General features: G+C 61.4%; 2 protein-coding genes across 23 annotated transcripts; both read left to right on the top strand.

Annotated features, from left to right (window-relative positions):
• The first annotated feature begins 379 nt into the window (after positions 1-379).
• On the top strand, positions 380-17,551 carry ATP13A2 (ATPase cation transporting 13A2). Of its 15 annotated transcripts, none has more exons than XM_054849823.1 (29): positions 1,501-1,599; positions 6,759-6,832; positions 7,090-7,257; positions 7,688-7,746; positions 7,890-8,001; positions 8,111-8,187; positions 8,633-8,710; positions 8,965-9,034; positions 9,424-9,558; positions 9,785-9,851; positions 9,964-10,095; positions 10,281-10,448; positions 10,527-10,637; positions 10,747-10,793; positions 10,880-11,068; positions 11,164-11,370; positions 11,509-11,622; positions 11,755-11,911; positions 12,192-12,312; positions 12,514-12,638; positions 12,947-13,107; positions 13,533-13,643; positions 13,838-13,917; positions 14,153-14,305; positions 14,752-14,848; positions 14,971-15,194; positions 15,411-15,562; positions 15,649-15,821; positions 16,020-17,550. In XM_054849823.1, the coding sequence occupies exons 1-29, from the start codon at positions 1,590-1,592 to the stop codon at positions 16,188-16,190; spliced, it is 3,543 nt and encodes a 1,180-aa protein (XP_054705798.1). In that variant the 5' UTR covers positions 1,501-1,589; the 3' UTR covers positions 16,191-17,550. The 15 variants fall into 15 exon arrangements, 14 of the variants coding, with proteins under 14 accessions (XP_054705799.1, XP_054705798.1, XP_054705797.1 ...); XM_054849817.1 differs by lacking the exon at positions 1,501-1,599 and adding an exon at positions 4,453-5,118 and having other exon boundaries at positions 16,020-17,551; XM_054849816.1 differs by lacking the exon at positions 1,501-1,599 and adding an exon at positions 4,454-5,118 and having other exon boundaries at positions 8,108-8,187; positions 16,020-17,551.
• Positions 17,552-18,160: 609 nt separating this feature from the next.
• Positions 18,161-26,086, top strand: MFAP2 (microfibril associated protein 2). 8 transcript variants are annotated; one of them, XM_054849832.1, is made up of 11 exons: positions 18,161-18,542; positions 19,340-19,411; positions 19,512-19,568; positions 22,681-22,768; positions 23,904-23,993; positions 24,461-24,487; positions 24,574-24,660; positions 24,876-24,917; positions 25,133-25,220; positions 25,349-25,422; positions 25,684-26,086. In XM_054849832.1, the coding sequence occupies exons 1-11, from the start codon at positions 18,534-18,536 to the stop codon at positions 25,785-25,787; spliced, it is 738 nt and encodes a 245-aa protein (XP_054705807.1). In that variant the 5' UTR covers positions 18,161-18,533; the 3' UTR covers positions 25,788-26,086. The 8 variants fall into 8 exon arrangements, with proteins under 8 accessions (XP_054705807.1, XP_054705806.1, XP_054705805.1 ...); XM_054849831.1 differs by having other exon boundaries at positions 19,337-19,411; positions 23,907-23,993; XM_054849830.1 differs by having other exon boundaries at positions 19,337-19,411.
• The last annotated feature ends 1,474 nt before the right edge of the window (positions 26,087-27,560 follow it).

Below are 27,560 nucleotides of genomic sequence, written 5' to 3'. Positions count from 1 at the left end.
GCTGCTCTTCCGTGTCCCTGACTTGCTCCTGTTTCCTGTGTCTCGAGTGAGCTGTGCTGACGGATGGGCGAGCAGGTCCCCTGATAAAGACCCCGCTGCTGCTCCCAGTCCCGCGGTAACTGGTATTTCTCTCTCTGTTGCATCCCTCTGCTTTGCCATCTCATCTCCCCGCTTAAATCCAAGCGGTTCCCAGCAACACCTTGAATAAAAAGAGTTTTGTGATTGTGATTTTCCCCCCCCTCCTCCTCTCCTGCTCTGATTTTTTTTTTTTAAGTTACCACGTTTTTTTGAGCACAACTGGATGTGTTTGGTTGGGGTTTTTTTGCCCTTGTTTTATTTAAAAGCTAGGCATGCTTGCTGAGAATGGAAAATGGGACGGAAATGCAGCAGGGTGCGGAGGAGCTGAAGGCAGCCCCTTGCTGCTTCGACTGCCGCTGCACTGGCGACAGGTTTGTCTCTTCTGATTAACGAAATCCGCTTCACCTTTGGTTTCGGGAGGAAGCATGGGCTCTACCTGAGGCACATCCAAAGAAAATTATTGGCTTTATCGCCCTTCCCGTGAAAGAAACCAAAACGCCCCTGTGCAAGAGCGGGTTGCAGTTGGTTTTCGGCCGCGGCTGAGCGTGGCGGCGGGCAGGAGCAGCCCTTCGTGCAGGCGTTGGCTTTTTCTGGCAGGGGTTTTGCGGCCGAGTTTTGGCTGGAGGGCTCTGCTCTAGGGCCGTCGGTTGGGTCTGCGCCTGGTTGTTGGCGTCAGCATCCCCCTCGGTGCAGCTCTCCCGGAGGAGTCCTGCTGCAGTGGGAGCTGCGCGTGTTCCCCACCCGCTGTGAGCGTGCAGGGGCATGCGACCGAGGCGGGGGGGGGGGGCTGCACTTCCTTGCAAGATGTGGGGGTGCAAAGCCCTTTTGGGGACAAAGCCTGGTGCGTTTCCTTGCAAGATGTGGGGGTGCAAAGCCTGGTGCGTTTCCTTTCAAAATGGGGGGGTGCAAAGCCTTTTTGGGGGGCAGAGCCCGGTGCATTTCCTTGTAAGATGTGGGGGTGCAAAGCCCTTTTTGGGCGGTCTTGCAAAATGTGGGGGCGCAAAGCCCTTTTTGGGGTGCAAAGCCCTGTGCATTTTCTTGCAAGATGTGGGGGTGCAAAGCCCTTTTTGGGGGACAGAGTCCCATGCATTTCCTTGCAAGATGTGGGGGTGCAAAGCCCTTTTTTGGGGGGCAGAGCCCCATGCATTTCCTTGCAAAATGTGGGGGTGCAAAGCCCTTTTCGGGGTGCAAAGCCCCATGCATTTCCTTGCAAGATGTGGGGGTGCAAAGCCTCTTTTGGGGCAGGACCCCGGGGGTTTTGTTGGGGGGGGGGTGCGGGGCCCGGTGCATCGCCCTGCCCCGGAGGGGTTGCAAAGCCCCGCGGGGGGGGGGGGGGGGGGGCAGCACTCGGGGTGTTCCCTTGCTTTTTTTTGGGGGGTGGGGGTTGTAAAGGACTACAAGTCCCAGCAGCCCCCCACGCCCCGCCCTTCCGCCGCGCGCCGCGGAGCTGGGTGCGCGCGGGGCTCCGGCCCCGGGGCGCCCGTACCCCGGCCCACGCGTGACCGCTCGCCATGAGCTCAGGTTAGTGGGCACACGGGGGTGTGTGGGGGGGGGTGTGTGAGGGGGTGTGCACGGCCCCCCCTCCCCCCGGTTTGCATCGGGGAGCTCCGGAGTTTGCTCCGCGTGCGTGGCCCCGCGGTTGCGTCGTGCGTGTTCCCCGGGGGTTGCATTGTGCGTGGGCCCGCGGTTGCTTTTTTTTTTTTTTTTTTGCGTGGCCCCCGGGGGTTGCACTCATCCCTCCCTCAGCCGTGTCCGTGTGATGGGTCGTGCAAAGGGGAGAGCAGCTTCCCTTTGTATTTCCCTTTGTATTTCCCTTTGTATTTCCCTTTGTATTTCCCTTGTATTTCCCTTGTATTTCCCTTTGTATTTCCCTTTGTATTTCCCTTTGTATTTCCCTTTTATTTCCCTTTGTATTTCCCTTTATGTCGCTTTCCCCTCCAGCAGCGTTTGCAAAAGGAGAAGCTGGGGCTGGTGCGAAGTGGGGTGCTGCCCCCTCCCCGGCATTGCAGATTTGGGGTGTGGCAGAGCGGGGAGCGCAGCGGTGTCCCGCAGGAGCCCACCCTGGGGTGCTGCGGCTCCGCAAAACGCTCTGCGAGGCGGCACCTAAACCGGGTTTGTGCTTTTGCTGTCGTGGGATGTCGCGCGGGATTCCCTGCGCTAAGGCGTCCGCCGATTAATCCACGCAAAACGTGGGGAAACGAAACCCGGGCGTCGCTTTGGGATGCTCCGAGACCACCGAACCCCAGGGCTGAATCCCTGCAGCCCCGCCGGGAGCCGCTTCCCTGCGAGCAGGTTGCTCCCGGTTGGCGTTCGGGGAGCTCCTGGGGGTCCGCAGCTGGAGCGAAACGTCCCTCTGCGGCGTCTTTAGCTGACATCGCGAAGGTGCGAGCGGATTTTAAGGTTGCGAAGGACCGCGCTGCCTTTCTGACCCCGTGAACGGAGCAATCCCGGGGTTTTCTCGCACCGGGAGCGCAACGTCAGGTAACCGAGCCCTGAATCAGCGTCGCTACCGGCCACGGCTTGGCCTTAGCGGCCAAAAGATTGTTTGCAGAGGGGGAAAAAAACCATCCAGGTGTTCAGGAGAGGCTGAGAAATGCGATATCGTGCCAGAGAAAGCACCCGAGGCTCCTCGCGTCAGCGGCGTTTCTCGTGCCAGGGCATCCGGAAGCGGCGCAGCCCGTGCAACCTTTGCCCGTTTCCTTTTGAATTTGCCCCGGTTGACACGGAGGAGTTTCTCGAGGACGGCGCGGGGACGAGAGAGGAAGAGCTTTGTGGCAGGAAAGGGAGGAGTGTGACCGTGCGGTGGCCGGCCACCCATCGGAGGGTTCTTCGGGTGCCCGGATTCGGCTCCCCGGGGCTCGCCGGGCTGTGCCGTGGCCGCGGTCCCTGCCGCCGTGGTCCCCGCCGCCGTGCTGACCCCTCGGACCCCCTTCGCCCGTCTTTGGCTCCAGATCTGCGGTGGAGCAGCACCCGGGGGTTAAACCTCACCCTTTTTTTTCCCTGCACTGCTTAATTTAAAGGTACCCAGGTTTAATGCTCGAGAGGCGGGAGCTGCTCTAATCCTGGCTTAACGCACCAAAACGGGGACGATGGGCTGCGAGGAGCACGGCCCCTCTCTCCCTGAGGGAGGTAGGACCCATTTATTTAACCAGAATTTGGGGAAAACGTGGGGTTTGGATATCAAGAACCATTTTTTCCACCGGTGGTTGCCCAAGCGAGGGTGCTCCCCGAAGCTGCCGGGTGCTTTCTCCGGCTTGGCGGGTGGTTCTGGCGTTACGGCGAGGTCTTGTAACACCGGGTGCGGGAGAGGTCAGGGCGATGCCTGCCCGGGGTGGGGGAGAAACCCGCCTTGCCGGAAGGGTTTGACCCCCATTGCCTCAGCCGGTGTCGTCAGCACGCGGCGATGCAAACGCCGGCCACGCCACCGGCTTCCTCCTCGCGGGCGGCCTTTCCCTACAAAGCCCAGCTGAAACCAGTTTGAGGTGGACAGGGCTGCTGGGAGGTCACCTCGCCTGCAAGGACTTTATTTTCTCGCCCGTCTCAAGGGTTTGATGCACAAAAGCGATTTCCCCGGGGTTACCAGCAACAGGCAGAGCCCGAATCCCCGTCTTTGTCCCCACCTTGTATCGGGCTCCGTCTCGCCCTTTTATTCCTTCCAGCCTTGGGGTGTTTTTCTGGCTGCGGATGCAGGACCAGACCGCCTGGTAAAACACGTTTGCTCCGGCGGCGTGGCGGGCAGGACGGCGCGTTTCTCTCCGGTTGGCTCGCGCGTTGATGTTGGCTTGGTGGAAAGGGCAGGAGAACCGAGGCTGGGTCTGGACTCGCAGCTCGTGACATCTCCCATCCCCAACTAAGCCTGAAGGCTGCTCTGAGAGATCCGCCGGAATTAAATCTCGCCCTACGTGACCCAAATGCCGTTTTCCTTTCCTCATCCCTCCTCCCTTACTTTTGCCTCGTGCTCATTTTCCGTATCCCGGTCTCCAAGGGGAGGGATGGATGGGTGGATGGGTGGAGGGGTGGATGGGTGGAGGGGTGGGTGGATGGATGGATGGATGGAGGGGTGGGTGGATGGGTGGATGGATGGTTGGATGGTTGGATGGATGGATGGGTGGGTGGATGGATGGATGGATGGAGGGGTGGGTGGATGGGTGGATGGATGGTTGGATGGATGGGTGGGTGGATGGATGGATGGATGGAGGGGTGGGTGGATGGTTGGATGGATGGTTGGATGGGTGGGTGGATGGGTGGGTGGATGGAGGGGTGGGTGGATGGGTGGATGGATGGTTGGATGGATGGGTGGGTGGATGGATGGTTGGATGGACGGAGGGGTCGGTGGAGGGATGGATGGATGGATGGAGGGATGGATGGATGGATGGATGGATGGTGCTGAGGGGAGCCCTGAGCATCCAACGGGGACCACGAGAGCGGAGGGAGATCTCAGTGTCCCTTTGGGGTTTCTTTGCTTCGCAAAAGGTGCTCGTAAAAGGGCCGTGGCTGCAAAGGAGAAGGTGTCTGGGCGTCCCGAGCGTCTTTCTCCCCAGTTTTCCCCCGAACCCCGACAGCAGGGACGCGCGGTGGTTCCCCGAGAGGCGCCCGGCAGCTGCCAGGACTTCCAGCAGCGTTTTGGCCGTGCAAGCCTGGCCTCAGCGGGGAATCGCTGCGGCTCCCCCCTGCCCTTTGCAACCCCGGGCCGGCGCATCGCCAACCCCTCCTCGAATTTGCAGCCGCTCCTGGGTGTTACCCCCACCCCCCACCCCACTGCCTTAACCCCCCCTTTTAGCAGCAGAGAGAGGCGCAAATCTCTTCCCGGGGCTCTCGGGATGAGCTCAGGGGTTAAAACCCCCCCGGCTGCGGGAGCGGGGGGAGGGACGGCCGGGTGCCCCCGCGCCGTATTTACCGACGAGGTGTGGCCGCTGCGCCGCGATTCAGGCTTGGCGACGTTCCGCCCTCCCCTCCGCCGGATGCTTCCCGGACGCGTCCGCCGGCGAGCAGGTGATGACGGCCGTACCGATGTCATCCCAGCCGGCGGGGTAAGGCGCGGTGAGTTCAAGGCAGGGGCCCTTTCTCGCTCGCCGCGTTTCGGGGAGCAGCCGGGGTGAGAAAACCCGCTGGGGTTGCGCGAGAGCCGCGGTTCCGCGGGACGGAGCCGGTCGCGGCGGTGCTGGCGGCGCGGCTCTTCCGAAAGATTTGCCTCTTCGGGGATGGAGAAAGTCCTGCTGATTTTGTCGTCGCTGACAGCCGGGTTCGGGCGGAGGGGTGGGCTGTGCTCCTTCCTACCCAGCCCGCTTCGGGGAGGTGCGGAAAGCAAATTGGGGTGTTTTCAGGTTGTTTCCAGGCTTTCCCCCTCCTGCAAACCCTGCGGCCGGCACTGGGGAAAAGCCTTTGTGCTTTGCGCCCTCTCCTTTGTTCTGCTCTTTTGGAGGGCAGCCGCACGCTCCTCCCCACCCTCGGTTCACCCAAAATCGATGGTTTTCGCGAGGTTTTGACGCTGGCAGCGGGGACATCTGCCGTCTCCCCTCCTCGCAAGCCCTCGGCCGCTCGGTTCGGCTCCCGGGAGGGCTTTTGGTGTAATAAACCATCCCCTGGGTTCACCCCCCGCCCCTTCCCAAACCCAAAACTTCTCCCTTGGAGCGGCGCCGGCTGCGTTTTGGGAGCTGGCTACCTTACTGGGTCGCTTGGCAAGTTGGAGCCCCTGTCCCCGACGGTCATCAAAACCAGGGGATGGTTTGAATTAATGGTTTGTCACCTGCAGACGAGCTTTGGGATCGGACCGGGGAGCGGCAGGAATCCAGCCGGGGTGGCTTTTCCGGCGGAGGACAGTCGCACGGGCTCGTACCCGGCGTGTAAATCGTTAAGCCGGTCTGAGTTGCCCTCCTGGCAACCTGAACCCAGCCAGGAAATTATCTGCCGGTTCCAAGGGTGGGAACCAGCGCACTGGGTTCGTGTTTGTGCCACGTGTTATCTCCCCGCCGCTGCTGTAAGGTCCCGGGCTTGAGACGCCGCGGCTTGTAATCTGGAGTGGATTTAGGGCGTAAACGGGTTCGGCTTCGTGGGACAGAGGGTGATGATTCAAATCACCCTCGGGGTGATCGCGGCGATGCCTCCGGCGATGCCTCCGGTGATGCCCCGTCTCCCAGGCTGGGCGGCAGGGTGCAGCGGGTTCCCTCCGGTGGGAACCAGAGGTGCTGAGCATCATAAAAACTGGAAAAAAACCCACAAATTTTGTGGCCGCGTCCTCGGCGCAGAGGGAAACACAAGGAACAAAGAAGCGTGAAAAGTGGCTGGGAGAGCTCACCCCGCGCTCGACCTGGCTCCGCACCAGCCCTGCTCCCTCCCCCCGGCGCTAAGCCTCTGGTTTTGTGCCAGTTTTTCTCCCCGGGCGCCTTCGGCACCGTTCGCGTGACCGTCACGTGCCGCGGGAGGGTGACCGGGCGGCGCTGGGCTGCCCCGGGCCCGCGGCATCCCCCGGCACGCCGGAGGCGACCCCGAGCAGCTCTGCCGGGAGCCTTGGCGGGTGGCAGAGGGGACACCGAGTTCTGGGACCGATCCGGGGACGTCATCGCTGCAACCAGGAGCCCATCACCGTGGCGTCTCCTAAATAACCCCTCGGATCAGCTCCCCTTACGTTTCGGTTTTAGTTTGGTTGTTTTATTTTTTCCCTTTGTTCTTTGATTTTGCAGACAGCAGCAGGCTGTTGGGGAACCAGCGGCCAGGCTACGGGACGCTGCAGCGAGACGCCGATAAATCCCTCATGGTAGGACCGAGGGCTGCGCCGTGGGGAGGAAGGCGCGCTCGGGAAGGGTCGGCACGAAAACTGCGTGTCCTCCGCCGCGCCGGCGCGAGACGGTGGTTTTCCAGCCCTAAAACCGCTTGGTGGTCACCTGCCTGGCGTTAAATCGCGCCGGGGGCCTCAGCGCTTTTATCAATTTAGGATTTAGATGCTCGATCGTCTTCGTTTCGGTTTTATTTTAGGAATAAGCATCCCCCTAAAGGTGATCTCCTTTCTTCCAGGAGGTCACGGGCTACCAGACCGCGACGTGGCGGGTGGCCCTGTGCCACGCGTGCTCGGTGCTGACGGCGGGGCTGCTCCTCATCCTCTTCCACTGGAAACCGAGCCTGGAGGTGCGGGCGAAGTGCAAGCCCTGCGCCCTGGCCCAGGCCGACTGGCTCATCGTCAGAGTAAGAGCCGCAGCGACCCGGCGCTCTGGGCTCGGGCTCTGCCACCGCCTGCCCGGGAGCGCCCCGCGCACCTCCCTTGCTGCTTGTCCCCGTCCCCACTGACATCTCCTTTCCCCAAGCCGTGCGACCCCCAGAATAATAAATATCATTATTATTATTATTATTATTATTATTATTATTATTATTATTATTATTCCTGGAATAATTTTGCTCTTTCCCCTTCCGTAGCAGCCAGCCTGGCTTTGCATTTCTCTTTATCGTCCCCGAAGCCCAACCGGCTGGCCGGGGGCTCCCTGCCCGTGACGCCAGCGCGGGGCAGCACCGCGGCCCCCGTTTGAAGGAGCAGGGATGGGGGGGACACGCACACACGCACACACACACGGCGGGGGGGCCCCGTCTGCCCCGGCTCAGAGCCGTGCCTGTGTTGCAGGACCGATTCGGACAGTGCTTCCCCACCCGCGTGCGCACGGAGACGCTGGGCGAGGGCAGGTGAGCCGGGCTGGCGTCCCCGGCGGGCAGGGGCTCGCGTCGGCTTTTTGGCTTCGAGGGGGGCACGGGGCGGGGGGGGCCGCGTTCGCGGTGGCGCCGGTGGACGGGGAAGGGACTGACTCTCGGGTTTGCGCCCCGAGCAGCCTGGAGCATCACCCTGGGGCCAGGCTGGAGGAGCGGAGGACCAGCATCGCCATCGGCGTGTCGGAGGAGGAGGAGAGCCGGGACACCATCCGGCTCCACGAGAAGGAAGAGGTAACGCCAGTGACCCTTCCCACCTCCGCCCCGTAAATCCTCTCCTGGCCGTGGGCTGCCCCCGTCTCCCTCTCACCCCGTATTTTCCCCGTCCCGCCCCGCTCAGAAGAACACCTTGCGGTACTATCTCTTCGAGGGCATGCGCTACATCTGGATCGACCGGCGGCAAGCCTTCTGCAAAGTCAGGTATTTCTCCGTCCCCTCTGCCACGGCAATTCCCCCTGTGGCTCTTCTCGACCCCTCAGCCCCCCACCCCGAAACCGGTCCCGACCCCGCCGGAGGTGACACAACCGCGCCGGAGCTTTTCTCCGTGCCGCAGCGCCCATCCCCGGGGCCGCCTCTCCCCGAGCTGCTGATGTTGCCCGTCTCTGTGCGCGGAGGGAACCGGGCAGAGTGGTTTGGCAGCTCCCCGCCGCGCTGCGCCGCTGGCGGCTCTCCGAGCTGTGCCCCTTTTGTTCCCGACCCTTGGCGCCCGCGAGCTGCGCCGGATGCCGCGGAATAAGATGCTCTCCCTTTCCCAAAGGGGTTTTTTTGTCACCAAGGACTTGGACGTAGCGTTTGTTCTGCCGGGCCAGGCTCCTGCTGATTTTGACTCCGTTTCTCCGGTTTTCTTTCCCCTCGGGCTCGCCAGCGTCTTGGACGACGGCTGGACCTGCGCGGATCTCCACTTATCCCAGGCTGGGCTCGACCAGCAAGACCACAACACCAGGTAGGGACCTCGCAGCCTCACGGGACGCCCAGGGAGCAGAAACGAGGTTTTTCCGGACGCCAGCAAATTCCAGAGCGTGGGTTTTATCTCAAACCGGAGGATTGCCGGGTGCGCCGGATCGCCCTGGCTTGGCTTCTCCACGTAACCGAGCTCCCGCGGAGGTCTGGGCGGCGAGAGGATCCCTCGAGTTGGAAACACGGCTTTTCCTTAGCGTGCGTTTGCTTCCCCCTCGCTTTTTCCTCTCCCCTTTGCAGAAGGAAGATCTACGGCCCGAATGTCATCGAGGTGCCGGTCAAGTCCTACGCGAGGCTGTTGGTGGAGGAGGTGCGCATCCACGGGCCGAGTTGTCCCAGGGCAGATCCTTCCCCTGCTCCGCGTTCCTCACGCCGAGCGCTTCGCGGGTCCGTCCTTGCTGGCGGGGAGGAGAGGGCTTTAGGAGAGACGGCTCGGGCGTCTGGTACAGCTGTGGAGGGGACACATCCTGCCTCTTAGCTCGGACAGGAGCAGCCCCAGAGTTAGCGAGGTGGCTGAGCACCCTCGGGAGTCCTGACCGTGCTCTGGGCGCCATCGGCTCGCCCAGCCCCGGGGAAGGGCCAGCTGCTCCTCCGCACAAGCAGATGTTCCTCAAGGAGCCTGGAGGGCTCACGACGGGCCGGAGGAAGCTCTTCCTCCCCCCAAAAAACCCCCCTTTCTCGCTCCTTGCTCCCTCCCAGGTGCTCAATCCCTTCTACATCTTCCAAGTGTTCAGCATCGTGCTGTGGGTCTGCGACGCCTATTACTACTACGCCGCCTGCATCTTCCTCATCTCCACCGTCTCCTTGGGGCTGTCCCTCTACGAGACGAGGAAGGTTGGTGCTGGGCGTATTTGGGACAAGCAGCCCCAGTGAAACAGCCCGTTTTCTGATCCTGTTTGACCTCCGTGAGCACGACCCGCGCTCCAACGCCGGGGCAGGTTTCCTCCCCGTTTCGTCCGCAGCGGCGAGCCTCCAAGAGCCGTTTTACGGGCGCTCAGCTACGTGTTTTGAGCCGCTTCTCCTTCCCTCGGGCAGCTGCTAACCGCTCCCTCCCTTGCAGCAAAGCTCCACGCTGCAAAAAATGGCCAAGATGTCAGTCGGGGTCCGAGTGCGTCGCCCCGGCGGAGGTGAGCGCGATGCCCGCGATGAGCGAAGCCGTTGGGGACGGCGCCGGGATGACGTTCCTGAGCACGGCCGCGGGTTTTTTTGGGTTTTTGTTTATTTTTTTTTTTTCTCCAGAGGAGATGGTGGTGAGCTCCGCAGATCTGGTGCCGGGCGATTGCATCAGCCTCCCCGCGGACGGGATGCTGGTCCCTTGCGACGCCGCGCTGCTGACGGGCGAGTGCATGGTCAACGAGAGCATGCTGACGGGTGAGAGTCCCAGGACCCGGCGGGATGCACGTCGCCGCCCCGGCTTTTGCTGCGGACTTTGGCGGCGGGGTGGGGGGGGGGAAAGGACGAGCGTGGTATCTCGGTGACCCCTTCCCACCCAGGCTGGTTGGATCCTGACCCCCCCAGGGTGATAAACCTCCTTCCGTGACGTTCATCGCCCGCAGGGGAGAGCGTGCCGGTGATGAAAACGCCTCTCCCGGCTGGCGGGCAGGCAGCCGGCACCGTCTATTCGCCCGAGGAGCACCGGCGGCACACGTTGTTCTGCGGGACCCAGGTCATCCAAGCCAAATCCTACGTGGGCAGAGAAGTGCTGGCCGTGGTGACGCGCACAGGTAGTGGCCTCGAGGGGGAAACGGGGACCAAGCCACGGCCTTTGGAGCGGCAACGTTGCACGTGTCCCTCTCCCGCAGGGTTTTGCACGGCCAAAGGGGACCTCATCAGCTCCATCCTCTACCCCAAACCCGTGAGCTTCAAGTTCTACAAGGATGCCGTGAAGTTCGTCCTCTTCCTCGCCGTCCTGGGTACGTCCGAGCGTGGGGGCATGGCCAGGAGCGGCCAAACTCCCCTTTGGCGGTCGAAAGCCTTCGTCTGCTTTGCTTCGTAACCGAGCCCGGTCTCCCTCCCGCGCAGCTTTTGTCGGCACGGCGTACAGCGTCGTCATCTTGGTTAAAAACCAGGTGGGGTCCTGGGGGCTGGTGGATCCTGGAGCGCGGGCTGGAGGTGGCCGTGGGGATGCCCACCCCTCTTCTTCCTCGCCTGCCAGGTCCCCGTGGGACAAATCATCATCCGTGCCCTCGACCTCGTCACCGTCATCGTGCCCCCGGCTCTGCCGGCCGCGATGACCGTGGGCACCATCTACGCCCAGAGCAGGCTGAAGAAACGGGGTATCTTCTGCATCAGCCCTCCCCGCATCAACCTCTGCGGGAAGATCCGCCTGGTTTGCTTCGACAAGGTGAGTCTCGGGCATCGCCGTGGGACCGCGATTTGGGGGCTGGCCGGGACCCGCTCTCCTCTTCCCCCCGCCCCGCCTCCCCCACCCCCCCGCAGACAGGAACCCTGACGGAGGAAGGTCTGGATGTCTGGGGGGTGGTCCCGCTGGAGAACAACCGCTTCGTGCCCATCGTCCACGAGCCCCGCCGCCTGCCCGCCGGTCCCCTGCTCTACTCCCTGGCTGCCTGCCACACCGTCCTGCTGCTGCGGGCGCAGCCCGTCGGGGACCCCGTGGATCTCAAGATGGTGGAGTCCACCGGCTGGGTAAGGCAAGCAGCGGGCAAAGTTACGCGGCTGTCAAGTTTAAAACCATCGCGGAGCGTTTAAAACCATCCGTGGGCGGAGGGGGCTCGGGGTTTGGGAGGAGAGGCTTTGCCATCCCGGCGTCCGCCGTGGTTTCAGCACCTGGAGATGACGGAGGAGGAGGAAGGCGAGCCGCCCGTCTTCCAGCAGTTTGGGACGAAGGTCTTGGCCGTGATGAGACCTCCGCCCGAGGAGGAACAGCCGCGAGGCACGGTAGGTGCCGTGGGCTCCCCGAGTTGTGCATCCCCAGAGAGCGGTTGTGCTTCGCCGCCCCTGCAGCGGTTGTTCCTCCCGGAGGAGATGCTCCTGCCCGGCCCTCACGCCCGCTCCCTCTCCTCCGCGCAGAAGCACCGGACGCCCGTGGGGATCCTCCGGCGTTTCCCCTTCTCCTCCTCCTTGCAGAGGATGAGCGTCCTGGTGAAGCTGCCCGGCGAAGCCTCTGCCCACGTCTACGCCAAGGGCGCGCCGGAGACGGTGGCCAGCCTCTGCCGGAAGGAAACGGGTACGTGCGGCGGCCGGTCCCGCTGCTCCGCCAGCGCCCCGCGTCCCAGCGGCTCATCCCACCGGGAATTATCCTCGGCGGTGCTGCGGGGCGGTTGGCTTTGGATTAGCTCCAGCTACGGGGAGGGGGGAAGAAAACCGGAGCCGGATGACAAGGGAGGGGGGGTTGGAGCCCTTCGGTCCGTCGGGAGCTCCAGCCCCGGCTCCCCTCGCCGGCTTCTCCGCAGCCGCGCTCCGTTCAGGATTCGTTTTGACCGTGCTTTTCCTCTCGTGGCCGGCAGTGCCCGTGGATTTCTCCCAGACGCTGCGACGCTACACCACGGATGGTTTCAGGGTCCTGGGTCTGGCTTGCAAACCCCTGAGCGCCGTGACCACCTTCGAGGAGGCCCTGCAGCTCCCGAGGTTGGTGCCTACAACTTCTTCCTCTGCGTCTCATTCGCTCCGAGCGTTTCGTGGGACGCTTGGCTGCCCCGCAGCCTGCAAGGAATTAAACCCTGCCCCGTCCTAAAGCGATCGCCAGCTGCCCCCGGGGCGGATTTTTTAGCTGTTTATACCGATTTATCCTCTCTGCCGTGCGTTGGACGGCTCCTCATATCCCACCAGAGACTCCGTGGAGAGCGGCTTGACCTTCCTGGGGTTCCTCGTCATGAAAAACGTCCTCAAGCCGGAATCCGCGCCCGTCATCCGCCTCCTGAGGAACGCCAACGTCCGCCCTGTCATGGTGACAGGTGACCCTGCAGCGGGGACGCCGGGCTCGGGGGGAGAGATGGGACGCGGGCGAGCCTCCGCGTTGTGCCGGGGGCGAAGGGTTCCTCCACCAGAAATCGGGGCTTGAAGCTGCTGCCGTTCTTCGGGGTAGGGCAGAGAGGAGATTTCGGGGTTCCCCCCTCCCTCCCCCGAAAAAACAGAGAAGCAGAAGGACCCTCGGCGTGGCCGCAGCGGGTTTTGAGTCGCTCTTCTTGCTTCGCGGCCACGGGGGACCCCGCCAGCGGCGGGTAGCGAACCCCGCGGGTGCTCAGCCGCCCTCCTTCCGTAGGAGACAACATGCTGACGGCCGTCAACGTGGCCAGGAGCTGCCGCATGGTGGAGCCGAAAGAGCGGGTCGTCTTCGTCAGCGCCTCCCCGCCCGGCCACGACCGACCCGCCGCTCTGAGGTTCCTCCTCGCCGAGCACTCCCAGGGCGAAGAGCCCCTCGAGGTGAGTCCCGAGGCGGCGTTTCGGGGGGGACAGAGGGGGTTGGTGGAGCCCAAGCTGCCCGTCACCTCGCAGGACTCTCCCGTCGCGGCATCGTTACCCCGAGAGGCGATTAGGGGTGCGATGCTGACTGCCTCCCTTCGGGGAAGGTGACCCGCTCCTGTTTCTCCCTGCGAGCGCGCCGGGCAGGAGCCGACGCTCCAAACGCCCTCGTCGGATGCAGCCGGCGCCGCGCTGCTCGGGTCCCGCTCCCAGCGAGGCACCAAGGGCTTTTTATCCAAAACACCACCGTTTATACGCCGGGAACGGAGGTTTAAGGGAAGCTGCTTCACCTCCGGCTCCGCGCGGGTCGAGGATGCCGCCTCGGCCAGGGATTTGGGAGCGAGCGGAAGCCCCGCCGCAGCGGAGGGAGTTGTTTTCCTCGGCAGGCTCTGCACCGACGGGACGGCCCCTTCCTGCGGCCGCAGCCCCGCCACTTGGCGCTGAACGGCAAATCCTTCGCCGTGGTTTGCGAGCACTTCCCCGACCTGCTGCCCAAGGTGAGTCCCGCTCCCCAAACCCTCCGGCGAGGTTTGTCTCCGAAACAAAATACCCCGGGGGGGGGGGGGGTTTTGGGGGGGGGGGGGGGGGGTGTTGGGTTTTTTTTTCCCTGCTGGTGCCTTGCTCCTGGGCGCGCGGGGACGCGGGGTGCCGTGACGCGAACACGGAGCCCCCCCACCCCGCTTCTTTGCAGATCCTCGTCCGAGCCACCGTGTTCGCCCGCATGTCGCCTGAGCAGAAGGCGCAGCTGGTGTGCAGCCTGCAGGAGCTCGAGTAAGCCCCTCCGACCCCGAGGGACGGAGGAGAGGAGGGCGGGGGGGTTGGTCCTCCCCCCCGAGACACCTCTTACGCGCTGGAGGGGTTGGCAGCTACGAAATCCCGCCTGGCCTCTCCCAAACGCGGGGTTACCCTGAAAACAGGGGTGCAGTGTTGAAGACCCGGGGGGGGGGGGGGGGGTTCCGCCCCCCCCGCCTGCTATCGTGAAATATCGGGTCCCTTCTCGCCGCAGCTACTGCGTGGGGATGTGCGGGGACGGCGCCAACGACTGCGGGGCTCTGAAAGCGGCCGACGTGGGCATCTCGCTGTCGGAGGCGGAGGCGTCGGTGGCATCGCCGTTCACCTCCCGCGCGGCCAACATCGAGTGCGTGCCCACCGTCATCCGGTGAGCTGCCGGGAGGCTGCTGGGCAGCAAAAAGCGAGACGGGGGGGTCTGACGGGTGACGGGGGGTCTGATGAGTGACGGGGGGCTCTGACGAGTGACGGGGGGTCTGACGGGTGATGGGGGGCTCTGACGAGTGACAGGGCGTCTGACAAGTGACGGGGGGTCTGACGGGTGATGGGGGGCTCTGACGAGTGACGGGGCGTCTGACAAGTGACAGAGGGCTCTGACGAGTGACGGGGGTCTCTGACGAGTGACGGGGGGTCTGACGGGTGATGGGGGGCTCTGACGAGTGACAGGGCGTCTGACAAGTGACAGAGGGCTCTGACGAGTGACGGGGGGCTCTGACGAGTGACAGAGGGCTCTGACGAGTGACGGGGGGCTCTGACGAGTGCCTGTGTCCCCCCTTGGTTCGGCTGACGGGAAGGGTGCTGGGGCTCTCCCTGCAGGGAGGGCAGGTGCTCGCTGGTCACCTCCTTCGGTGTCTTTAAGTACATGGCCCTGTACAGCCTGGTGCAGTTCGTGTCCGTCCTGCTGCTCTACACGGTGAGTCCTCGCCCGACACCTGTGATGCTCGGGGATGGTTTTGGGTCACCTTGTCACCCGTGACCTTCCCTGGCCCCTCCGTGGGTCCTCGCAGCTGAGCGCGGGTGGTTTCTCCTTCCCAGATCAACACCAACCTGAGCGATTTCCAGTTTCTCTTCTTCGACCTGATCATCACCACCACCGTGGCGGTGCTGATGGGTCGGACCGGTCCTGCCCAGGAGCTGGGAGTGGAACGTCCCCAAGGAGCGTTGATCAGCGTCCTCGTGCTGGGCAGCCTGCTCCTCCAAACGGCTTTGCTCATCACCGTGCAAGTCCTCAGCTACTTCATCACCGTCTCGCAGAGCTGGTAAGGGGCTTTGCGTGGGTTTAGCGATGGGAATGGCGCAGAGGATCGCAACGGAACCCGGGTGCTTGTCCTTGGTCTTGGCCAACGCCGGTTGGCATCAAGGATGCCTCCGGCCACCTTGCAGCCAGCGGCTGCTGCGTGCTCGTGGAGAGCGAGGGGTCGGCGTGTAGACCCCCTCCTCGCCCACGGCTTCCTCTGCCCCCCCGCCTGGCCCAGGTACGTGCCGCTGAACAGCACGGTGACGGCCCCCCAAAACCTGCCCAACTACGAGAACACGGTCCTCTTCTGTGTCACGGGCTTCCAGTACCTCATCCTGGCCGTCGCCATGTCCAAGGGGTACCCGTTCCGGGAGCCGCTCTACACCAACGGTGAGGACGATGCTGGCCGCACGGACAAAGAGAGACATCGAACCTTCATCCTCCTCCTCCTCAACCCTCGTCCTTCTCGCCCTCAGTGCTCTTCTTGGTCGTCCTCATCCTCCTCTTCAGCCTCATGATCTGGCTGACCCTCTACCCGCTGGGCTTCCCCAAAACCCTGCTGAAGCTGCAGGGCATCGACGATTTGAATTTCAAGCTGTTGCTGCTGGGGATCGCCACCCTCAACTTCTTCGCCGCCTTCGTGCTGGAGGTAGGTCAGCCCAGGGTGGGGTTGGGCGCACGAGGGACTCGCATCGTCCTTTTGGGTCCGTCTGAGCATCCCCTTTTCCAGGAGCCGTGGGCGCAGAGGGAGCAGGGCTCACCTTGCCGTCGGCTCTGCCCTCTCCTCGGGGTCCACAGCCTCCCCAAAACCCCTTTTCCCCCCCCACCCCCCCATTCTTTGCCGCAGACCGCCCTGGACCACGGCTTGCTCAGCTGCCTCCGCAAGCTGCGACGAAAAAAAGCATCCAAGAAGCTTTTTAAGAGGCTGGAGAAGGAGCTGAGCCAGCAGCAGCCATCCTGGCCGCCCCTTAACGAACCCCTCTTCGCGACGCCCAAGATGTCCATCGCCGTGAGATAGCACGGCGCTGGGCTCCCCTCCTGCCGGCCGGCCCCCGGGCACCGTCCTTTATTTATTTCTCCTGGTGAACGGAGGGACCGGCTCCCCCGGGGAGACCCTCAGCATCGCGGCCGTGACTTCGCACGCAACCGATCCCGCGGCCGAGAGGAGGAGATGCCGGAGAAGCAAACTGGGGGGGGAGAAGGTCCAGAAGAAGAGGAGAAACCCCCCCAGCTCAGCTCTTCCTCCAGGACCCCCCCCCCAGCTCCCGCCCCGGCTCCCCGCGCTGGGCACCGGTCCTGTTTTGCAGAGGGACATCGCCTCCCTTTTCCTCTCCTGGCTGGTCAAACCCACCAAGAAGAGGTTCCCCGATCTTCTCGCGGCGGGGGCACCCACCCCGGCCTCCTCGCGTCTCTGCTCACTGTGAAACCCCCTCCGCCTGCCCCCCGCAGCCCCCCTAGATGTGTAGGAACTGTTTACAAACCGCCCCGTCCCCGGCTTGCCAAGGATGCCGCTCCATCCCCAACGCCCCGGGGACCAGCAACGACTCCGCTTGCGATGCTCCCGCAGAGCACGTCCGCTTTCGGACGGGACCTTTGTAGCATTAAAAAAAAAAACAAAAAAAACCCCAAACCCCACCCAACAAAAAAAAAAAAAAAACCCACCCTGAATCTTTATTTTTTAACTCGAGGTGTAAATGCAGTCGGGAGGAGAAAGACGTACCGCTTTCGGTTTCCGTACGGTGCTGTCGGCGAGCGTTGTCTAATAAATTAACACTATTTTCTTGAGCGCTTGCTCGTGGATGAAGCGTTTGGGGCAGGATGGCGTCGATGGCGCGGGTGAGTATCGGACGGAGCCGGGAGGTTTGGGGGTCTGATTTCTTCCGGCTACAGAAGAATTGAAGAAAAAGGTGAGAACCCACCTCGAATTGATCTGAAAGAGAAAAGCAAAGCAGGTAAGAGCAGGCAGCAGAGCACAACAGGATCAAACAGAAGTGTGAAGCGGCGATGTCGGTAAATGTATGGGAGTCCGACTAAATTCGAAGGGCTTGCGTCACAGATCTTTTTCACGCCACGCGTTTCCAGCGCCCAAATAACCTGAGATCAAATTGCGATCCCGTTTCCAGTCTAAGAAGTACATCGGGAAGCGTCAGCACTCGCAGCACCTATACGATAAAGCGGGTGGCGTTACTTACTTCTTTTTAATATGTGACAAACTTAAGGCTGAGAAAGCTTCTAGCTTATTTGTGAGACACCGCGCATGGATTTCATTTTAATTTTAAGAAAAGTATCGTCCCTTCCCTAAAAGAGGTTTTAGGGTGGCCTTGTTCTCCCTCTGGGCTGGAAGACGTTCTCCTCGACGCCCGGAAGCAGAGAGCAGCGGCGAGTAAATAACCTGTTTCCAGCTGGAATTTCCTAGAAAATAAAAACTAATTGCTGGAAAACCCCAGGTGTCCTCGCCAAGACTGTAAAACCTCGCTCCTCCAACGGAGGAAAAGCCGGTAGATGGAGGTGCCGCATCCCGAACGGGGAAGAACCGATCCCGGGGAGGGGGATGCCTTGTCTCTGTCCTTCTCCGAGGGGGTTTTTTGGGGGGTTTTTCGGGCGCCTCCGAGCCCGGCGCTTGGATCGAAGGCTGGTTCTTGTGGGGACTTGCCTGTGTGGAAAGTCTAAACCCCTCCGAGCGCCGGCGGCGCCTCTCTGCCCTCCGGGAGCTGGGGATTAGATCAGGAAATGAGGCACAAGCAGAGGTAAGAGGTTTCCTGAAATCCTAGCCAAGGCTTGAGTTATTAAACCAGGCTTCCTGAGCTTAAAAAAAAAGACAAAAACCCAAAACCCAACCAACCAAAAAATAAAAAAACCCAAAACGCACAACCCTGAGAGAAATTTTTTTTTTATTTTATTTATTTTTTTTTGCCTGTGCTTGGCAATTTTAAAAGCAAGAGGGACCCGGGTGTACCTCGGTTTCCCCCCACACACACACTGGGGTGTTTTGCTTGGCTGGTTTTTTGGAGGGTGTTCCTGGCCTCAGGGGCTTTGCAAAGTCCGGTTAATTATTAACAGGCAGCTCCTGCCCTTAGCTGGAGGTTACCAGCGCCGGGGACAAGGACGATGCTGGGTTTCAGAGCAGGCAGAAGCTTTGTGGGAGCAGCTATGTGACATGTTTGAAGACGGTCGGATGGTTTTTATCCGTCCTTCGGAGTGGAAAAACCAGGCTCGATAGGAGATGGGAACACCTTTAAAACCCTCTCTGCTTCTCCTCCGCGCCTGAAACCGTATTTCCTCCTGGTTTTTAGAGCAGCCAGGCCCCCCCCTTCCCGGCTGCAGAAACGCTCGTACCTTGGCACAACCAGTTGCGGGGTCCATGCGATGGGTGCAAAAAATATCTCCGCCGCCTCCTCCCCGTTGCTCATCCCCATCCCCGTGCACGCCGTCTGCGGAGACCTTCCTCCATCCTGACCCCCCAGCACCCTCCGTTTGCTCCGTTGTTGGGTTGACCATGCCTAAAATTTGCAGGTTTTTAACCCCCCAGCGTCGTCGCCAGGCTCGGGGGGTTTTTAGGGGAGCATCCCCAACCTCACCGGGATGCAGCCGGCATCCCACGTCCTGCGGAAAGCTGCCAGCGAGCCGGGGAAAAAAGGGCCCCATGGTCAGCAACGCTGGCTGTGCCGCCGTGCCGGGGCCGCAGATCTGCTCCGGCATCTTCGGCCTGGGGCGGGGGGGAAAGGGGGGTGTTATTATTGGGTTTGGGGGGGGGTTTGTTCCCTCCATCCTGGGATAAAGCTTTAAATCCGCTGCGAGGTCGCAGCATCCTCGCTGCTCTGGGGGAGGGCAGATCAAATGCTAATGCCAAGTTTGGAGTCGGAGGGGGGGATTGGGGTGCCGGGAGCCCAAATTTTGGGGGTTTATCCGAGCCCGTAGACGTGACTCCTTCATCTCACCCTCCAGCAGCACAAACCCCAGCCCAACCCACACCGGTGTGCTCGGCGCTGTGCAAACCCCTCCTCCCATCCTTGCCTTTAGGAGCAATTTAAAACTCATCCTGGCTGGAAGAAAAGAGAAAAAAACCCAAAAAAAACCCAACAAACCCCTAACCCTGCCGATGTGCGCTTATTGATTTTAATTTTTTTATTTTTTTTTTAATTATTATTGGTTTTTTCCCCCTAGCAGGCAACATTTTGGGAGGAGGAAGGGGCCGGCTCAGGTGTGGCATTAGGACCCAGCGGAGCCCCCATGTTGGAGGTAGGAGTCGTGGGTTTTTTGGTGGTGGTTTTTTTTTTTCTTTTTGGGTTTTTTTGGTTTTTTTTTTTTTTAACTCTCATTTTGGAGTTTTTGAAAGCAGAGAGAGAAGAGACCAAGGCGGTGGGCAAGGGCAGAACCAGCACTAACACCCAGAGCGGTAAGGACCAGGCGAGAGAAACCCCCCCCCCCCCAATCCCTGCCCCTGCATCAGCCAGGGATGCTGGGGACACCCCCCCACCCCCCCCCAAAAAAAAAAAAAGATGAACCCCATCTTTGGGGCTTTGCAAAGTCACCTTAAAAACTCCATCGGTCGGGGCAGGAGAGCTCTCAAAAAAGCTGTTTTCAACTTTTTAATTTCATAAAAAGAAAACCCACCTTATTTTTGGGGTGCTGAAGAGCCAACGGCCGGGGGGGGGACCCCGTCTTTGCAGCCTGACAGCTGTTGTAGTAGATTTTTAACCACTTCAAAAAGTCTAAAAATACCCTAACGTCTGAAGGAAGCCATATATATATATATAGTTATTATTTTTTTTTTCCACCCTGGAAAGTGACTGTAGCAAAGGGCTATTTTAATATTTCCATTTATTTCCCCCCCCCCCCGAGGGGGGACGGGACCCTAACGAAAATGCAATGTGTGAAAACGGGGATGGGGGAACCGAAGTTTGGGTTTCTTTTTACCTTTGGTCGGGGGCCAAAAAAAATTTGAATCCTTTGTTCTCCCACTCTCTGGCAATTGGAGAGCTTGGAAAAAAAAAAAAAAAGAAGAAGAAAAAAAAAGAAAAGAAAGGAAAAAGGAAAAAAAAAAAAGCTGGGGGAGGGGGGAAAGGCTGGGGGAAGGTGGGGTTTAGCAGAATGAAAGGGAGAGACTGTGGTGTTCTTTCTTCGGGGTTGATTGTTCCCAGATGTGCAGTTGCAAAAACATCTGGCGCGGTTGAAGTCGCCGGACCCCTGCACGGAGGGGAGAGGAGCTTTGGGGGGGGGGACGGGACACGGGGGGACACCGGGGGGGGGGACACGGCACCTCGGGTCCTTCCCGGGGCGTCTCGGCGGGTTGCTTTGGTGGTGGGAGCAGCCGGGGGGGGGGGGGGGGGGGGAGGAGGAGGAGGGGGGGGGTGGCCCCGTCGTCGTCCCCTCTTGGGTCGAAGGCAGATGGCGGGGCGCCCCTCGGCGTCGCTCCCAGCGGGGTTTGGAGGCGGCGGCGGGCGTTTCGGTGTCCTCCGTCGGGAGGAGGCGGCGTTGGCATCGCGGTCGGGGGGAGACGTGACCCGTCTGTCCCCGTTCCCCGGCCAAACCCCGCGAGCTCGCTCCAAGAGCTCCAAGTTTGGGGCAAATTCAGGGGGAATTAGAGCTCGGGAGAAGCCTCGGGTGCTCGCGGGATTGTTTCGGGGCAGACGAGGGGCCGGCGGGGCAGGTTGATCCCGGAGCGGCGGGAGGGCCGGTGCGTGGTGCCTCCGGAGCTGGGGGGTCCATCTGGTCCATCCCGGGTGGGATGCGAGCGCCGGCTCAGGGTGATTTGGGGCCGCGGGACGTTGGCGCCGGCATCCCGCGGGATCCCGGCATCCGGAGAACCGGCAAAGGTCGGGATGGGCATCAACAGCCTCTTCCCACCGCCTGAAGGTGCCCCAAAGCCCCCCCCCCGCCCCCCCCCGCCAGGCGCCCGCCGAGCCCAGAGCCGCGCGTTGATCCCGCTCATCCCCGCGCGATCCCTTTTATCCCGGGACACGGTTAAACCCCGGGTCCGGGGCGTCCTTCGCCGCGGGATGGGCTCTGCGGGGAGCCGGGTCGCGGGTCGGTGCCGGGGTGGTGCCGGGCGCTTCGCTCAGCACCACCAAACTCCGAACGTCGGCCGAGCTTGGTGACCTGATCCCGGCTTAGGTAGGGACCGACATTTTTGGGTTGCCCAAAGCTGGGAGAAGGGTCTGGAGGTCGGGCGTCGACATCTCCGGTACCGGCGAGCCTGGGGATGGAGGAGGCCGTGGTGCCCCGAAAAGGCGGGGGGGGGTGAGGGGGTGGCGGGGACGTGCAGCGCTGCGGCGATGGTGAGGACGCGGTGGCTGGGAGATGCCGGGCTCTGGTGACGCCGCGGCCGGTCCCGTCGAGCCCCCCTTCCCCAGCGGGGACCGGGGCCGTGCCGGGGGCTGCACGTGGCCGCGGCTCAGCCGGGAGCTGGGGTGGGCGCCTGGGTGCCTCCGGGTGCGGGGGGGGGGGTGATGTTCCCCCCTCGGCAGGGCCGAGACGCCAGTGGGTTCAGCTCATCTCCACCCGTGCCTCAGTTTCCCCGCTCCGGCAGCAGAGCCGGGGTTGCCAGGAGGGGGTTCCCCATCCCTGCGGCATCTCGGCGTGCCGGGAACGCCGCCGTCCTTTATCCCCCGAAAGCCAAACGCGTTCGGTTGGATTGCGAAGGATGTGGGGGGGCGGGGGGGGGGGGGAATTTCTCTTTTTTCCCCCCAATTTTCCCCCTGGAGCTGGCTCGGGGTGAGGGGGAAGGGCAGCCGGCGTCCCTGCCAGCCGTGCCGGGGACGGGGCCCTGCTCACCGGCGGCACAGCCGGCCCTGGCCCGGGTCCCCGCCGGGGAAAGCAGCCGCTCGACACGGACATCGCGGCGTGGAAAGCGCTGCGGAGCCGCGAGCGCCCGAGGCTGCCAAACCCCAGCGCGGGATTTTTCTTGAAAGCGGGTTTTTTGGGTTTTTTTTTTTTTTTTCCCCCAAATCTCCACATCCCCTCGGATTTAAGGGATGCCCAAGCAAAGGCAGCATCCCGCGGTGGCAGGGAACCCCAAAAATAAGCTCCTTCCCCAAGGAGCAGGGCTGAAAACCCCAGGAGAGGGAGCCCCAAAAGCTGCAGCTCCTGGGTCCGTTCTCACTGGGGGGTCCAGATGTCTCCCCCCGTGGCGGTGATTCAGCCACCCTGGCATCTCTCATCCCCCATCCCACCCGCGGGTATTCCACGGCTCGTCCCTCGCAATTCCCCGGGGAGCGCGCGGCGGGAAGCCCAGCCTGCTTTTTGGGGTTGTTTTTGTTTTTTGGTTTTTTTTTTTGCGGGGGGGGGGGGGAAGTTTCTTTGCTTTTTAGGTTTTTTGATTTTTTTTTTTTTTTTTAATTTTGAGCGAGCCCCTGAGGGCATCTCGGGCAGAGCCGCGAGGGGCATCGTGCCGGGGGGGCAGGGAGGGGCTGCTGTAGGGGATTGGGGACCCGGGGGGTCTGGGGGGTCCTGGTCCCTCTGTGTGTGTGTCCCCCCAACCCCTCTGTGTTTCCCTCTGCCCCATCCAGACTCCTCCGGCTGCATCCCGGCCCGCGCTGCTCCTCGTCGCTGCCGTCAGGATGAGAGCGGTGGGGCTCTTCTTGCTGTGTCTGCCAGGTGAGCGTCCCCTCCCCGGGGGTCCCCAAGCGAGGTGACACCCCGTTAAACCCCACCAGCCGGTCACCACCCCCAAGGGTGCTTGGGTGCCTGCACCCATCCGGGGCAAACATCACCCCATCGCCCGTTATACCCCAAAATTAACCCAAAACCCCAGCGTAGGCTCGAGTTTAGGCTGGGACTGGCTCTAGGTCAGGGCGGGGGGGAGGGGGGGGCACGGAGGGGGTCTGGCACCATCTCCTGCTTTGGGGACATCGATGTGGCACTGTGGGTTGGCACAAAATTGGCACCTCGGGGCCGGGACGGCAGCCAGAAAAATTATATTTGTAACACCCCCCCCCCGGGGGGGGCTGGCAGAGGCAGGATGGAAACGGGGAGGGAGGTGACGGACCCGGGAGCCTGGAGCCAGGAAAACTTCGGGCGAAAGCAGCTCGGCACAGAGGCTACGGGCAGCTGGAACCCATTAGGCAGGCGAGGCCAGGGGAGCCCCGGCGAAAAGGGGGGGGGCAGCGCAGGGGGGTAAGTGCGCCCAAAAGATAAGGCCTCTCCCGGCATCGTTCCCGGCGGGACTTCGCTCACGGATGCTGCCTCTTGCGAGGATGCGGAGGGATGCGACGGCTGGATGGATGTGTCCTGGGGATGTGTTCCCGCCTTGGGGATGGGGGGGTGACCTGATCTCCCTCCCCCCCCCCCAAAAAAGAAAAAAAAAAAATCATCCTACCTGCGTGATCACGGCGGCTCGTGCGTGCCGGCGTTTGGACCAGGATCCGCGGGATGCAGGGGATGCCCTGGTGCCCCTGGGGTGTCCGGAGCGTCGCTGGGGTCACCCGGATGCTGGGCCCTTCTCCAGGGAGGGTCGCGGTACCCAGGTGCTGCGAGACATCGGGGTCACCTGGGATCGTCCCCGGCTGTGCCCGGATAACGCAGGACCCCCGGGCTGGCCGTGGCAGAGGTGCTGGCTCCCCGTCGGTGAGCATCCCACCTCCCCACCTCTTCTCCGGGCGGCGTGTCCCTGCCTGGGGATGGCTATGGGATGATGTTTTGGGGGACGAGGCAGAGCAGGGAACCCCAAATCCCCGGGCTGGGGGTGGCTGTGCGCCTCCTGGTGACGCTCCTCCCCCCCCCGTCTCCCCAGCAGCGCTCCTGGTCCAGGGACAGTACAGCAGGTTTGAAGGCATCACCTACCCCGAGCCGGTCCAATATTCCCAGTACGACCAGCAATCAGGTTAGAGCACCCTGAACTGGGGAGAGGCTTCACCCACCTCTCTCCCCCTCTCTTTGTCCTTTCTTTTTTTGCTTTCTCTGGCCAAATGCACATCGGTCTGACGCCTCTTTCTACTTCCATACTCTTTGCTCCATCCCTTTTCTCCAGCCCCTAAACTTCCAACCTCCTCCCGACACCTTCCCGTCCCCCCCCTTATACACGTGCCCCCCCTTTCCCCTTCCTCACGCTGCCAATTATTTGTTAAGCCTTTGTTAAGCTTTAAAAAAAAAAACCCCAACACCCAACCCAAACCCTGGTGGGATGTTGCCCAGGTTCGTTCCTGGGGTGGCTGGAGGGTGTTTTCCCCTTGCTCAGATGGGCTGCGAAATTTTGGGGGCTCATTGCCAAGTCCTGGCCCCATGGGGTGTCGTCCCTGTCCCCCCCGCCCCGTCCTCAGCCTCTGCTCTGTTCTCTGTTTTATTCCCCAGAAATTCAGGATTACTACGACTATCACGGTAAGTGGTTCCCCTGTGGGATGCCGGGGGGGCGGGGGGGGGGGCAGGTTTTTGGGGTGTTGCCCGCACTGTCTCTCTCCTTGCAGATGTCACCCCCCGTGCCCCCGAGGAGCAGTTTCGGTACCAGTCCCAGCAGCAATCCCAGCAGGAAATCGTGCCAGCCCCAACCCCAGGTGGGTGGCAGCCACCAGCCCCCCCCATCCCCACCCCAGGGTTTGGGGTCTCCATCCCTCCCCTGCACCCTTCGCCCGGCTGTGCTCCCCCCTCGGAGCAGCTTCGGGTGCCAGCGTAAGGATGCTCCAGCCCTAAAACCCAGGGAAAGGGCAGCGGGATGCTTTTGCTCCATCCCTAAATTTGCTCCCCCTCCCCATTTTTCTCTCCCCCCCAGCTGCTGCCCCCGAGACCGAGCCCACGGAGCCAGGACCCCTCGGTGAGCGCGTACCCCCCCTCGGTCCTTCAGCCTCCCTTTTAGCCCGGTTGGGGTGAGGATGCGCAGCCACGCTCATACCCCGGGGCGAAAATTAGGGGAGGGGGGGGGGCAAATGCACCAAGCGGACGCTGAGCCCATCCCCGGGGTGTCAGGGCCCCCCCCGGGGGGGTTTCCCGGACCCCCCATCAGAAACCAGCTGCCTTTTCTCCTCGCAGACTGCCGGGAGGAGCAATACCCCTGCACCAGGCTCTACTCCGTGCACAAGCCCTGCAAGCAGTGCCTGAACGAGATCTGCTTTTACAGGTGAGACTGGGGGGGGGGGAGCTTCCCTGACCTCCCCCCTATTTTGGGGAGCCCCTCTGCTTTTGAACTAAACCCCTCCATCTTTTTTTTTTTTTTTCTCTCTCTCTCCCCCCCGCCCCACAATCCAGCCTCCGCCGGGTTTACGTGATCAACAAGGAGATCTGCGTCCGCACCGTGTGCGCCCACGAAGAGCTGCTGCGAGGTGAGGCGGGGGGGGCGCGCCCCCAAATTGGGGGTCTTCCCCAGCCAGGTCACCCCTTTTTCCATGGGGGGGACACACCAAAAATCCTAGCGCCCAAAGCTGCTCTGAGCATCGCTCCACAACCAGTGGACCAAACTGGGATCCCATTTTTGGGGGGGGGGGGGCTGAGCCACCCCCTTGGAGCATCATCACGTCCCTGTCCCCACGGGGTGTGGGGGGGCTCCCTACACCCCACGGATTCTTTCTTTCTATCCCCCACAGCCGATCTCTGCCGCGACAAGTTTTCCAAGTGCGGGGTGATGGCCACCAGCGGGCTCTGCCAAACCGTGGTCGCATCCTGCGCCCGCAGCTGCGGCGGGTGCTGAGCTCCAGGGGACCCCCCCTTTGCCGGCCGCATCCCGGGATGCCAACCCCTTCCCATCCTCCTCTCTGCCCGTCCCGCTCCGGATCCTCACCGTGGTGCTAAAGAAACCGTGCATGAAAGGAAAAAAAAAGTCCAGTTTTTTTTTTTTTTAAAGGTTTTTTTTTGTGCACATAATAATTAAAAAAGGGGAGGGGGTATTATTTTTATTACTTTCCTTATTATATTGTAAAGGGGGAGCGGTGCGAGCCCCCGCCGCCCCGTTTTCTACGTAGAGTATCCAAGAGATAAAGCGTAAGGGTCGCTGCGACTCCCGACTCGTTATTTTTGGGGGTTGTCTGATTTTTGGGGGGATTGCTCGTGTTTTCGGGGGAGGGAGTTGTGTGTCTGATTTTATTATTTGTTATTTTTCGGGGGGGGGGGGAGAGATTCTGACCATTATTTCAGTGCTTCCCGGCCACCCAGCCCTGGGCGCAGGAGGGAGGGCTGCGGGCGATGATTTTGGGGTGCTTTAGGGTGTTTTGGAGTTGTGAAATGTCTGGGTTTGGGGGGGTCGTTGGGGGAAATAGCGTGGCTTGGAGGGGTCTCAATCTGGGGGGGGGTGTCATATAGAAAACTGTGGGGTACATAGGTGTTCGGGGCACATTTCTGAGTCTCCTATAGGAAATGACGGGGGGGGGGGTTTGCCTATAGAAAGGGGCGGGGGCGTCTCGGGGGGGGGGGTCCTGCAGTGTTTGGGGGTGCGGGGTCCCCTAGAGGCAGGAGGGTGGAGGTTGGGCTTTGCTTCACTTATAGGGAATAGCCTGGGCTTGGGGGGCTGGGGGGGTCTGCATGTCTCCTATAGGAAACTGTGCGCCGTGGCTCTTGTCACACGTACGCTGCGGCTCTCATCATATATACCCTGCGGCTCTCATATATACCCTGCGGCTCTCATCATATATACCCTGCGGCTCTCATCATATATACCGTGCGGCTCTCATCATATATACTGCGTGGCTGTCATCGTATATACCCTGCGGCTCTCATCATATATACCCTGCAGCTCTCATCGTATATACCCTGCGGCTCTCATCATATATACCCTGCAGCTCTCATCGTATATACCGTGCGGCTCTCATCATATATACTGCGTGGCTGTCATCGTATATACCCTGCGGCTCTCATCATATATACCGTGCGGCTCTCATCATATATACCCTGCAGCTCTCATCATATATACTGCGTGGCTGTCATCATATATACCGTGCGGCTCTCATCATATATACTGCGTGGCTGTCATCGTATATACCCTGCGGCTCTCATCATATATACCGTGCGGCTCTCATCATATATACCCTGCAGCTCTCATCATATATACTGCGTGGCTGTCATCATATATACCGTGCGGCTCTCATCATATATACTGCGTGGCTGTCATCGTATATACCCTGCGGCTCTCATCATATATACCGTGCGGCTCTCATCATATATACCCTGCAGCTCTCATCATATATACTGCGTGGCTGTCATCATATATACCGTGCGGCTCTCATATATACTGTGTGGCTCTCGTATATACTGTGTGGCTCTGATATATACTGTGCAGCACATACTGTGCAGCTCATATATATATTGAGCAGCTCTTGTATATACTGTGCAGCTCATATATATACTGTGCAGCTTGCATATATACTGTGCGGCTCTCATATATACTGTGCAGCTCCTATATACTGTGCAGCTCTCGTATATACTGTGTGGCTCTCGTATATACTGTGTGGCTCTCGTATATACTGTGCGG

This window comes from Grus americana, chromosome 21, assembly GCF_028858705.1.
Source record: "Grus americana isolate bGruAme1 chromosome 21, bGruAme1.mat, whole genome shotgun sequence".
Taxonomy (NCBI): domain Eukaryota; kingdom Metazoa; phylum Chordata; class Aves; order Gruiformes; family Gruidae; genus Grus; species Grus americana.
The sequence above is the reverse complement of the archived record's forward strand: the minus strand, read 5'-3'. Positions and strand labels throughout refer to the sequence as shown.

Excerpts from the sequence above, each read along its gene's own strand:
- ATP13A2 (XM_054849814.1), top strand. The coding sequence starts at position 4,455 with ATGGATGGTGCTGAGGGGAGCCCTGAGCATCCAACGGGGACCACGAGA. Across the intron at positions 12,639-12,946 it reads CCGCCCTGTCATGGTGACAG|GAGACAACATGCTGACGGCC; the intron begins GTGACCCTGCAG and ends CTCCTTCCGTAG. Across the intron at positions 15,563-15,648 it reads GGAGCCGCTCTACACCAACG|TGCTCTTCTTGGTCGTCCTC; the intron begins GTGAGGACGATG and ends TCTCGCCCTCAG.
- MFAP2 (XM_054849830.1), top strand. Across the intron at positions 24,918-25,132 it reads CACGGAGCCAGGACCCCTCG|ACTGCCGGGAGGAGCAATAC; the intron begins GTGAGCGCGTAC and ends TTCTCCTCGCAG. Across the intron at positions 25,423-25,683 it reads CCACGAAGAGCTGCTGCGAG|CCGATCTCTGCCGCGACAAG; the intron begins GTGAGGCGGGGG and ends TATCCCCCACAG.